General features: G+C 39.3%; 1 protein-coding gene across 1 annotated transcript in view; it reads left to right on the top strand.

Annotated features, from left to right (window-relative positions):
- Positions 1-13504, top strand: part of WDFY4 (WDFY family member 4) — a 125730-nt gene that overhangs the window by 16338 nt on the left and 95888 nt on the right. Inside the window, exons 12-18 of the mRNA XM_054163688.1 lie at positions 876-969; positions 7017-7231; positions 8142-8254; positions 9194-9401; positions 9648-9724; positions 10454-10672; positions 11617-11801. Coding sequence (XP_054019663.1) covers positions 876-969; positions 7017-7231; positions 8142-8254; positions 9194-9401; positions 9648-9724; positions 10454-10672; positions 11617-11801 — 1111 coding nt within the window. The remainder of the gene's footprint in view (positions 1-875; positions 970-7016; positions 7232-8141; positions 8255-9193; positions 9402-9647; positions 9725-10453; positions 10673-11616; positions 11802-13504) is intronic.

Below are 13504 nucleotides of genomic sequence, written 5' to 3'. Positions count from 1 at the left end.
TTTTTTCAGCCTAATTAGGACTGTTTGGTGTCTGCTTTTCTCACAAGTTATGTTTGGGACAAATGTTTCTGATAGTGCACATCATAACTGTGGTTCAAATGTACACTCAGAAGTGCTCATGATGAGCCTGCAGTGCCTACTTTAGAATTAGGCTTCAGTTTTGAGATGTATCTGACCACTATTAGGCAACATAGAATTATAAGGGTTGAAAGGGGCCTTTGGAGATCATCCAGTCCAACCTCTTTGCTAATATTGTCATGCATGATGACATATGCAGGTCTCTGTGGTACCTATGATGCCTCAGGTCCTTCCCGTGCCTGAATGTACAAAGGTGATACGTGGCACAAGCAAAAAATTGTGGGGAAGCACAGACACTTAAACTTCTTTTATCAGTTTAGGGAACTTCTAGCGTTGGAAGGGAAGGCAGGCATGCTGATTTCATCAAGACTATCTCATCTTTGCTTATTGCTATTATGGTTTGAAAGTTCTGAAGCTATTATCTGACCATAGTTTCAAACAACTTGAAAATTAAAAATTTAACACTAGTTCTGGGCCAATGCATCAGAGAGATTCCTTCAAATTGTCTGTTCTCTGTAGTGCAAGTACCTTCAGAGGCAAAGTTTGTTTGAAGAGGTAGCTGCACATCTCTGAATATGCAAATCCCTGAGATGCAAGCTCATGAGCAGGCTATGTCCTGTCTTCATTATTCTAAAGAGGCTTCCACTTGTTCTAGGTCCTCTTGTTTGTCTAGTTTCAAATGCTGACTCTGGTAACTGCTTGGATGATTTAATGCTTTACTCTGCTGGAACATTGTTGAGCCTCTTTGATTTTCATGATAATTATAGTGATAAGTATTATGTGTCTTTCTCCTGCAGGTGGGAAATGGGAGAGTGTGCCATTGTACATCCAGGTGCTGTCTGTGTTATGGTGAGATTGCTGCCAAAGCTGTACAAAGAGGGACACTGTCAGGTCAGTCTGAACATATCATAGTGTCATCTAAACTGCCACTTTTCTGAGCTTCATTCCCCAAAATTGCTTACTATTTATAGGTGTGCAAGTACTAAAATTTACCTAGAACCCCAGTAGAAGGACCAGCACACATTTTATTGAGTCAACAGACTCAAACTGAAAAAAGCTCTTGGCTATCAGTTTGACTTTAATGTTTCTGTGCCTGTCTGATACAAAGCATGGGACAATCATGGAAGTCCCTTGCAAATAGTTTAAAATATGGACCTAGCAACCAGAACAGTCTGCTTCTTTAGGCCTAATGGTCAATAAATTTTCAATGCATCTTAGAATCAACTTTGCTTTGCCAAACTTTCCATACACATGTCCACTCTGAACTAGTGTATTGTCTCTAGTCTGAAATTCTTGGATACAGTTAATGTACATGCAGAGGACTGGCATAAAGCCAGACTTCATCCAGAGCTACAGAAGGTGAGAGTGCAACTAATTTCTGGCATGTCCCAACTCTGTATAGTGGAATTAAGTAGAAGGGTTAATTGCCTGAGAGACTGTATCAAAAAAACTACCAGTTGTTACTAGGGCTGAGCTCTATGAGAAAGCAAGCTTCTGAGACCCTCAGTAGATGGCAGTGTTCTTAAAAGTATGAAGGACTAGAGCAAAAATTCCAGCAATTTATTTTTTATATGTAAGTGTGTTCATCTTTTTTCCTTTCTCCCTTTTTTTTTTTTTCATTAGTTAAGAAGATATTATTAATGGCAGTGTTTGGTTAGTATTGCTGGTGTGAATAGAATTGCCTCAAGTAAAAAGGGAGCTGTTATGGGGGGTCTTGAGTCAGACTGCCTAAGAGTTAACACACATCCTAAAGAGTTTTTCATCAAATGACCTACAAAAAGGCTAGAGGAAAACCAGAATGTTTCTGACTAATCCTGTTTAAAAGTGCATGAGAGAATGAATGGAACATCCTATCTTGTATCTTGAGCAGCTCACTGATGCTGCCAGATTTTGATACAAAAAAAGGCTGGGCTTTAGTACCTTTAATCATAACAAGTGCCACTGCATGGACCCTTATGCAATGAGATGCTACTTGGAACACAGGAGTAAGGTGAAAGGGGAACCTCAGTGGCTAATGAAGGAGAACTGTTTAGCAGAAGGAACTGATCTTTGAACAGATATATGTGTTCCAAACAGGAACAGTGCAACAGTGTCTGACAGTTGCATGAAGGATGAAAAAAATATTGTGGATGAAGCTGTATTTGCTGCATACTTTCATTCAAAAATGTGAAGAGTCTTCTTGCCTCGAGCTTAAGATTATGTAAATAGTAATTTTTATTTATTTATTTATTTATTTTAAGCAAAGGTGAAGAACAGACAGTAACACATCTCATTCTGCTTGTATTATTGCTGTGATAGGTCTTTTCCTCCCTGACTTTCAGGAGTAATCTGGAAAAATCTTTGGAATCATTTCAGGTCATAAGCAAGATCCTTTGCTTTCACAGAAATGGCAATGAGAAAGCACTGCTTTTATAGAAACGTTAATGGAACTCAATAAAATGAATGTACTTTGCTTCTGACCCTCAGAGATAATATCTATTTCCTGCCAAATTTGCAGCTTCTCAGTGACCTTTGTCAGACATCAGCTGTGATGGGCTGAAGCAATGTTGAGCTTGTCAGCACAGAAAAATAGTAGCAGACAGGAAAAGAGGTGGTGTTGTGCTTCAGCCATTTCTTCTGACTGTCTAGAAGGACAATTAAAAGCTAAGGAGAACAGATTTGTGGGTGTATATTACTGACATTCCTACACACGATCAAATTTAATTTGAATGTCATATGGGCATGAAAATTTGCCTGAAAACCTTAATGCCCTCCCCAATAGACAATCTTTGAGTCACTGAACTGTATGTAGAGGCTATTTCTCATGTTCATGCCTAGTGCGTGCCATTTCCCACCAGACTGCATGTGTTTTGACCAAATACAAATTGAGTTTTTCTTTTGTTGATATGCTGCCTGTTCAATGCTGAAAGATAGCACTTGTCGTGTTTCAAAAACTGAGGCAGGTTAGCATCTAATTAGATATGTGGCTCAGGATGTTCACAGGGGGTTTTCTACCCTAAAAAGAAAGAAGTTTACCCTCGTAAGTAGCTCGTCCTTGCCTGGCATTATGGACCTGTGGCTTTTAAGATTCCAGAGTGTCACACTAGATGTTTCCTATTTTTTATGTCAGATACAGAAATCTCCTAAGTCTGGCAAGTCTGGGTAAAGGAAAGAAAATAACTTCTGAGAAGAGAATCAAAGCATGATTCTGCCCTGTGTCATCATTCTGGCAGGTTTCTTGTGAGCATAGATGACACAAAGCTCTCACATGATTAATTCTTTAAACTATCTGTTTATTTCTTTACTAATATTGGTACTTCCACAGATGGATTTGTCCTTTTTATTTTTATCCATGTCTCTCCTGTGAAACTGCTGTCATATTCACTGTTATAAAATTAAAACATGGTGCATTTATAAGGACTTACCACCTTTTAAAAAGATCTTTATTCAGGTTTTAAGTTTAGTTTAAACTAGTTGTTCTCACTGTAGATGTTAACAGCATAACACTTTCCAAGTATTTGTACTTCTTAAAAGTGTAAATTCTTTCTAAACTGAAAAGGTCATTGAGCTTCAGATATTGATATCAATCATTAGATATGGCCCACAGAAGGTTGTGTGATACTTAATGTTTGCATGCTTTCAGGTTTATATTACTGATATCAGTACTAATGTAACTACTCATATCACAGTGAATTCCTAAATTGCTGCACTGTATTACCTGCAGAAGGAAATTCTTCAGGTATTTGTCTAGAGCTTCATTCCTCTTTGGGCTGGGCAGCCAAGTCTTTTTGGAGAAGGGAAAGGACTCTGGTAGGAAGCAGGACACTAGAAATACCCTGGCAGTGGGTCCTTCATACTGGAGCTGTAACTGATGGTCAACTTTTTCCCCTCAGCGCTTTCCTGCAAGCTTTGCTCCAGCATTATCTCCTGGGAAATTTTTCTTTACTAAGCCTGATTACAGCACTGAATTATTGCTGTATCATTCTTAAAACTAAGGAAATTATGTAATTTTGAAGTTAATCCTACTGCTAAAGGTTCAAAGTTCTTGCTCATCTTCAACATAGCATAATTTTTTTGAAGACAAATAACAATTAACTAAATTCAGCTTTGAAAGTGAATTTAGTTTTGAAACTGGGCTCTTAGGAGCAAAGGATATGGGAACTACTTAAGTAGATTAGGCAAACTGTTAAGTGACATTTTGCCCTTATGACTCTAACTTGAGGCAGAGCTGTGAGCCAAACTACATTCTAACTGCACTTTCAATATCATGATTCATGGTGCAAGTAATACATGTTAGGAAAATCAATCCATGCCTATAGAAACACACAGCCTGGTTCCCTGGTCACCATTAATATTTGCACTAAAATCTCATTTTACTGGAACAAAGATCCATGAAAACAGCACATTTCATTCAAAACAAGGCAATACTGGTATTGACAAAGCTGCTAAGATAATTAAAACAATCAATTTTTTTTTTTTGTATGCCATTATACTTTCATTGGATTTATTTTGGAGTAAACCAGTAGTTTCACTTAGTCAAGACCTATGTCCTCTGTTTTCGTGTGGCTTTATTCATCTAGATACTTTCCTGCATCCAGTCAAAATGGGGTAAAATAGTAATTACAAGATCAGAAAAGTTTTCAGTGAGGTTTTGATACGCTGTAGCAAGAAGTGGCTCACTGAAAAACAGTGTCATTTGGTCTGGTGGGTGATTTCTATTTGTAATGAGACGCACAGTGAAATTTGTGTCACTAGAAATGATAAGTCATTCAGGGAGAAGAAAATATTATCTAAAGAACTTGCCCTTCAGGTAGCAAAAGTAATAGTTGGGTTTACAGAAACACTGTTACATTGGACGTGCTGGTACTGTTGTTGCAAGCAGGGCTTTTGGTTGTTGAACACTTCGAAAACAAATTGCTTGTTGGCATTGGAGTTCTCCTGTATTGGTTGGTTTTGGTTTGGATACAAAAGAATAGAATTCCTCTTTACACATAACAAGCTAGTTTATTCTGAATACAGGGAAATTGCTTCACATTCATGTTATAAAATCAAATACCAGTGTCCTAATCTGCATATCTGCCACCATTGTTGTCCTTTTATTTAAAAGTCTGCATAGGTATTTCCTAAAAGGTCACATGAGAAGGCCAAAGAACTCTTGAAGGCAGGGAACACTTAATTTTTTATACGACTTGTGTTCAAACGTATGATGCACAGTTATTTTTTGTGTGAAATCTACTTAGGTCACTGGGGTAAGCTCCATTCCTACCTGGGAGAAAATTACTCTAAAGAACATTTAAGAGAAATTAAATCCTTCTTTAAGATGATTAATGTGACCGTTTGACGCTGTGCCTTTAAGAAAGGGGCACACTGGCTAAATGTTTGTAAAATATTTTGGTATTCTAAACGAATTTCATTGGTAGGATTGTGGGAGGAGAGATTGGACCCAGGGGAGTTGGGAACTTTCTCTCAGTCTTCCTTCCTTCACTGTCCCTCTCGGCTGGATCTGCTTCTGGGCTTCTTGCCAAAAGATAAGAACTAATTCCCTGTGCATAGGCCTCCGCTTCCTGTACTAACTCCCTTTTCGTCTCTTCTTCTACCTCTTTTGGGGGAGAAGGGAGGTAGGGGGGTGAAGGGGGCACAGGGGGAAGCCCCCTCTGTGGGGGGTCTGGTTTCTGGTTGAGTTCATTTGCTGTATATTCCTGTATATACTGTAAAATACCTGTATTTGTTGTGTTGCATCTAATCTGTTTCCTTGTAAAATATAATCTCATTTCTCCGACTGGGTTTAGCCGTGGTCTCTTTCTCAGTGGGGGAGGGAAAGCAGAGCCTTTCCTTTCAAACCACCACACTCTTTTTATTGGCGCCCAACGTGGGGCGCCAAAAATGTAATGGGTTGGGGCAGATCCCCTCCCCACCACAGGCAGAAATAACGACTCAGACAAACGGATTGCAAAAGTGATGAAAGTTTAAATAGAAAGCAGTGAATGTTACAGAAAACCCAAAGTGCAGTGACAAAGAAAGATCCCATCCCCACCTGAGGGTGCATCCAAAACCCCCAGGGCTCTTTCCTTCCCTCTCTGAGACTTGGTAACTGGGGGAGAGATCTCCCGGCCATGGGCCTGATTGGGCCCAAGGCCACAGGGGGATGGGCAGTCTCAGGCCTGGCCAGCTGAGACTAGCCCAGCAGAGGGAGGGGGAAGAAGGAGCCCTGGGGGTTTTGGATGCACCCTCAGGTGGGGATGGGATCTTTCTTTGTCACTGCGCTTTGGGTTTTCTGTAACATTCACTGCTTTCTATTTAAACTTTCATCACTTTTGCAATCCATTTGCCTGAGTCGTTATTTCTGCCTGTGGTGGGGAGGGGATCTGCCCCAACCCATTACAATTAAGAAGTACAATAATGGTAAAGCTTCATTTGAGGAAAACATGTAGAGAGATATTTAAAATTAAGTAAGTGTTTCATGGTATTGCTAGGTACAGTTTTATTGAATGATGCTTTTAGAATCAAGATTATGCTAATATGACTTTCCATGCTCTTAATGTTAAATATATTCTGAGTTACTGCATGGAGCTCATGACGAATAACCTGCCCTTGGTGGTGGTCCCTTCTTTTGAATGACAAATGATTGCGTTCTTCCTTCACTACCGGAGTGTTGTGTCAGGAAAGCTCAGTTGTGGATGACTGATCATGGATATATGCACAATTTTCAAGTGCATACATTTTTAGAATATCCATACAGTTGCACTTTAGCCTCACACCTGAGAGGCTTCTTTTCTGGACCAGATTTTTCCACCCAGAGATTTAACAAGTGAAAGAAAAACCAAAACCAATCCCCCCACCCCCCGCAAACCAATCAACCAAAAAAACCCACAGAAAAACCAAGCAAACAAACCCCATGATCCATTACCATATACTGTTTTAGTTCCAGCCCACTGACTTCAGTTTTGTATCCATTTCAGCTTTCACAGGAAATCCAGTGTGCTGTGGTTGGCCATATCCAGTCCCTGGTGAAGTCAGAGAAGAGTCGCCAGGTGATGTGTGGAGCTGGCTTGCTGAGCACCATCATAACCTCCTGTCAGGATGCCTTCCTCAATGAGAACCATCCACTGCATCTGCCCCTCACTAGAGTTTTTGAAAAGCTTGCATCACAGGCTATTGAGCCAGATGTATTAAGGTATCAGATTGTATCTAATGGAACAAATTTGGGGTAGTGGTTCAATTATTATTTATTTTTTTCAAGGTTTGTGTAATAATTAGGTACTTCCTGTAGTGCTTTAATTCAGCAAGACGCCTAGCCTTTTGTTTCGAGTCTCAGGTAATACTACTTGCATATTGATCACAGGATATACACTTAAATGATTAACTGAACGTATTTTGAGTAGTCTGCTGCATCATCTCTGCAAGGGTTGTAAAGACATTTATGAATTGTTATTAATTAAATAATGGCAAATCAGCTAAGTTTATTCTCTCCTAGCATTAGTATGGAGAAACTGTTCCCTGAAGAGTAGAACTGGCTTCTTCTTAGCTTGGATCTATGTCAATGATAGATGCAGAAATAGAGTGTTGTCTTGTTTCTCACTCTCTGTTGTTTCTTTGAGGATATTTTCAGGATGTGTTTGCTTCCTTAATGGTAAAAAATGCTCGGCATGAGAGCATATAGTAGAGGTGAGAATGCAGATGAAGTTGGATATGCAGTGGAAGGTTGGCCTTTTTTTACTCAAGAATGGAACATGTTTTCTAAAATAAATAAAAAAGCAGCAACAATTTCAGCAACTTTTTTTTTAAGTAACTTTCAAAAGTGTTGCTGAAGAAAGTAAACCTCTTTTTTTCTTTTTTTGTCTCCATAGGGAGACATTGAAAGGGGAAGTATAAAGTAAAATAAATATTTGTGATAATACAACAGAAAATATCCTTTCTATTTTATTTGGGATGTCTTTAAAATTGGTATCCAGTAAGAATGTGGGTGTCCAGAAGCCTGATCTGTATTTGTATGGTTGCTATGACTCCAAAGTGTCTGGCTTGATTGTTTATCCTTTTCTTGGTTGCCTTTTTTTCCTTTTTTTTTTTTTTTTTTCCCATATTAGGCAGTTTCTTTGGCTGGGAGGTTCTCCACTACTATCTCCCAGGCCTAGAATGAAGAATATTGAGGCTATTTCATGTCAGGGAAGTGATTCAGCTAATGCAGATTGGAATGCAGGTAAGCACACAATGAACACACTGTTGCTATACAGTGCTTGGCTTGTAGACATCTCTGTAATGACAGGAAACTCATATTGGAATAAGTTGCTCCAAGACAGCTACAGTGAAGGTCAACTGTGCTTGTATGTTTTAGACTGGGTATTGCTCAGGTTGGATGGTACTTCACCACCACTGAGAGCTGACCTGACAACCAGCAGAAATCAAATTCTAATATGTGCTCAAGCCAGCTGCTCATATAGGCTAAGACTTTGATGGTTCAGACATGGAAGCAATGTATAAAAATGCTAGTCATACTCCACAAAACAAGAGCCATGTCTGCTGGGTTTGCAGCATGTTTTCCAAGTGATTTATAGCTAGAAATAGGATAAAATGTGACTAAAGATCATAACCATGTACTATGCCTTGCTGATATAGGCCATTTTCCATCCAAGTCCTTTCTTTCTTCTAATATATTGTGCAGGTGGAAGGCCATAATAGTAGTATTTAGTGCTTAAACTGTTCTCGTGCCTATGAGACACTTGATAAAGCATGGCACAAATTTGGGTCTTATGTTTTTGTAGTCATTCTTAGATCTTCTGCCTCACGTTGGTTGTAACTATTCCATTATGTCAGAGATGAATGGTCTTTGTGTCGGAAAAATAGAACCACCAGGTCAGGAACCTGTTCTACTAGAAGTGAAGTTTGGAGTTGCCTGAAGATACGTGGGGTGAAAATACATTGTTATTTCTGCTCACCTTTCCCACCAGTCTCCCATTTTGAAATTCCATCAGTGAAGTATGTCTGTGTATTGTGAGGATTTTTATGGGCTGCTGAGGATGTGTTGTTTTTAGAGCTTGCAGCACTGTTCTTGGCAGTGATTAACTGAATGCAGGCAAAGCCTGTGATTGAAAAAAAAGAATCGCAAACACTGACCTGGTTAAGCACTATGATCTTGTAGGTGCAGAAGAGGACATGGTGGACAATAACACTGATCCTCAAACAGTTGTGCCTGTCAGCAACTCTCCTTGGATGTCTAAAGGATCTGCGTTGGCACTCCAAACTGCAATGAGTCTCATCTCCATGACATCACCTCGAAACTTCCAGCTCTGCAACACTTCCTTGGCTCCATCATTTGTGGAGTTTGACATGTCCATAGAAGGATATGGGTATTGCTGCTGTTGCTTTTCTCTTTAGCCACTCTGCAAATTTCAAGCCCTTATTCTGAACACAGCAGTTGATCTCTCTCTATCTTGGTTAATCCTTGTGCCCTGTTGTTGCCTTCCTAGCAGCAATGTTGCTGATTAGCATAGGCTCTGCCTTGCTACCATGATTCTGCAGTATTAAGTCACTGGTGACCTTCAGGGATGATTTTACATTTCTGCTGAATGGGTGCTTGCTTGCTTGCCTTTTAGGTGTGTATACCTCCCTACCTTGGCCACTGTCATGGGACCCAGTGCAGAGCAATCTGTCTCAGGAGGAATTGGCATGGGTAAGCACTTTGACTCACCTGCAGCTTCCTAAAAGCTCTGACTTTTCATCAGTACTGAAAGCATTCAGCATTTGTAAGAAATGGTAGCATATGAGCTCTGTATTTTAATATACTCCTGTCTCTGTGTCCCCATCCAACTCTGAGCTGTGTAACTCAGGTTGCTCTCAAAAAGCAGTATCTGATACAGCTTAATAGTGTGGTGCATTAGCATTAACATTAGCAACGCAAATTTTAAACAGGCTGCTAAGAAAACGGTTTGAACAAGTAAGAACCACCAGATTTCAGAGTAATCTTCCACAGAATGAATGGAAACTGTCACTTAAAGTGAAATGGGATTCTCCTATAGATCAAAATCTCCGTTGGGTGAACTGAAAAATGACTGTACCTTTTGCTTCCTGAATTTTGTGAACTTTGACAAAACTTGTTTCTGGTTCAGTGTTTCCCAGTTGATGAGCTCCATGGCATGGAGATTTAGTAGTCATTACTCATCAGTCAATTTTAGGTCACTAATAGACATGCACACACTTTATGGTATCGAAGATACAAGGTGAAATCTAGTAGAACTGAAAAGAAATTAAACCTGTTATTCTAAGGATGGTTTTTATGTTTGGGCTACAAATTAAACACCAGTTTGCTAATGTCTGCACAGGGAAACCAACTTCCTTACTGGCTTTGTTTTGTTTTGTCCTGTTTTGTTTTGTTTTGTTTTGTTTTGTTTTCTGCCTACAGGCAACAGAATGTTCCCGCCCTCCAGTGGCCTGACATTTTCCTGCTGGTTTCTGGTTAGCAAGTTTGGTTCAGTGCACAACAGTCACCCACTCCATTTTCTCACAGTTGTGAGGCACATGTCAAGAACAGAGCAAGAATTTGTTTGTTTTTCAGTGAGCTTCTCTCCGCAGGACCATTCTTTGGTTATTTCCACAGAAGAAGTGGAATTCCAGCCACTTGGTAAGGCTCTTCTCAGTGAAGCTGCATTGTTGTGTCCTCTGAGTATCTGGAATCTTTTATTAACAATCTTCCTCTTCTTATAAGTACCCAGGACATCAATAGAGACTTTTTGTATTCAGATTTCTTCTGGCATCCTGTTGATACTGTAATTCTTGGTTGTATTCCTGTTTTAAATTTGCTATAGGCATTGAGAATTATTTTGTATGCCAGTTACACAATTGCATTCTGTTCTGCAGACTGGACGTGAACCAGCTATTTTCTGCCTGTTCTGTGAAGCAGCAGGCATGTTTGGGTATTAGGAGTGTGGATTTTGAGAGTGATCTAGCTTCCTAATCAAAGAGCTAATTTCCTCTCCTCACTTTAGAATGTTTTCCATCATGCCAGTCAATCAAACTTAGTTTGTTATTGACATTTATCCCTTTGTCCTTATTGAGTACAGTAGGTACTTCAAATGTGAATGTCACTGTACATTGTAGAGGGGGCTGGGAAAGGAGTGGGAATAGTACCTGGGATGTTTTCATGCACAATTGATACTGTGTGAATGCTCCAATTCCCTTAGATGATGATAAATATCCCAGCTTGCCTCTTTTCTAAAACCAACAAGTTAATGTACAGAATTTGTCATGAGTCTGCTAGGAATATTTTCTGCGTTAGCTAACTGACTATCCTGAGTTGTCCTCTTAGAGAATATGTTGACATTGCCCTAGGTGCATCTAATTGGTGTTTTATGGGAGTATGGAATCTTGTATAACAGAGGGATCTTGACAGTTGTGCAAGTCTCAGGACCTTCACAGAAGCTTTAAAGATGTTGAACAGAGTAACATCAAAGCACTGCATACGCACGGAGTGCTACATTCTTTGTGTCGTATTTGATAGTAGTATTTCAGAGGCAGGGGAAAGTGAGAGAAACTTTCTGTTGACTGCCCCTGTTTTTGCTGTTACAGATATCATGGAACCTGAGGGAGAGGTCATAAATCCGTCCCCATTTCCAGGGCAAGTCCAATTTGTCTGTGGCAAGCTGCTCCTAACTGGCCAATGGCATCATCTCGCAGTGATAGTTGCTAAGGAAGCAAAGAAGAACTGCATTGTGTCAGCTTATATAAATGGTCAGATGCTTGGCTCTGCAAAGGTAAAGGCTCTTTTTATAGGTCTTGTGCTTTATATTTGCCTTTCATTGCTTTTGGTTTTCATCTTCCTATAGATGTACCATGACTTCTTGATAATAACCTGAGAGACTCAAAGCATGGTGAATTGCATGTATTAGACATGCCACTCTGTGCTGTGCATGACTGGAGTCACGAATCCATACAATCTAGAGTGTATTTGGGCTGCTTTTCAGTAATATGTTAGCAGCTTATACTGATGTTTTCACTGATGTCTCCCTCTCAGCATGCAGGTAACCAGGACAATTTTGAGTGGTGACATGCATCTCTGAGTTAGGGTTGCCTGGTTTGCAGAGTTATGGTGGTGAAAGGAAATTGTACCCTTAGACCAAAATGTTCTACATTGAATAGTGATTTTGAGTAGCTCTGTTTACACCCAGGATTTTCAGAATATGTCACTTAGAAGTACATCACCCTAAGGTACGACCAGAGAATCCTAAACCAAAGGTGATTTGCATTTAGGTTAAGACCTACAAAGATGATGAGTTATGTAGAGACCCACTAGTAATGAAGGAAGACTTGGAAAAGCAGAAAGGTCACAGAGAAATAAGCTTCCATGACTCGACAGCTCTTTTCAGGAATCCCAAGATGGATGGAATTTCCTCAAGTACCTTACATGGACATGTTTCAAGCTGTCCTTTTCATGTTATGCTCATTATTCCACTGGCACACTAAGCATGCAGGAATAGATATATGTTCCTCCAGGTTAGTTCAGTGGGAGATAGCTCTTGAATTAAAATAACACTCTTTTTTCTTATTTAATAGAAATGAAAGAAATATTTCCATTAGAAGAAATTTGTGAATTTCAATGATATCAACTAATAAGTTCATTGCAAATGTTGATGTAGCTAGTAGCTGCCCTAGCATGTCATATTTTGTGATCTGCTTTTTGCATAGGAGTCCTGAAATGGTGAATCCGTCAGGTTGCATGAGATGCCATGAGGAAAAATTTCAAATGCACCTGAAGGGTTCCTAAAATCTACAGGACAAATGAGAATACCCTCCTCCTCCCCCTCATACTCCTGGTTTTGAGTCTAATCTCAAAGTATTTTTGAGAATTGATTTTTGGATTTTGAATGCTACTGGTTGGCAATATTGAAAATGCAGTCTGCTTATGTTGCAGCTCTGGTTGGTAGGTTGTTTTGGTTGTGGGTATTTTGGTTTTTTCTGTTTGGTTTTGTTTGTTTGTTTTAGTTTTGGTTGTTGATTTTTTTTGTTTGTTTGTTTTTGTGTTTGTTTTGGTTTTTTTTTAATAGAATCCTTTTATTATTTGAACTGTGTAACTTTGATCTCTTCCTTCTTGTTCCCATATTTCAAATCAATTTCAACACATGCAATCTCACTTGTGTATTTATACTTACTTTGTAAAAGCAACCTGTTTAATTCCAAATATTCTCTTTCTCATATTTGAGAAAAATGATCTGTCTTGTAAACATCTTTTGGGACCTATATCCATTTCAAGAATGAAGATTTAATTTCATTTGCCTTCCTTCAGATGAGACTGAAAGTCATCAATAAAACTAGGACTTATCATTGCAATTGATTAAAGAATTCACAGCAAATGTGTTTAACATACGGTGAAACAGCTTATAATAAATGAAACAAGCCCTCAGTTGTCCCAGAGCTGGGGTCTCTTACATGATGCAAGACTTTGTCTTTATGTGCACAG

Source organism: Dryobates pubescens, chromosome 8 (genome assembly GCF_014839835.1).
Source record: "Dryobates pubescens isolate bDryPub1 chromosome 8, bDryPub1.pri, whole genome shotgun sequence".
Lineage (NCBI taxonomy): Eukaryota > Metazoa > Chordata > Aves > Piciformes > Picidae > Dryobates > Dryobates pubescens.
The sequence above is the reverse complement of the archived record's forward strand: the minus strand, read 5'-3'. Positions and strand labels throughout refer to the sequence as shown.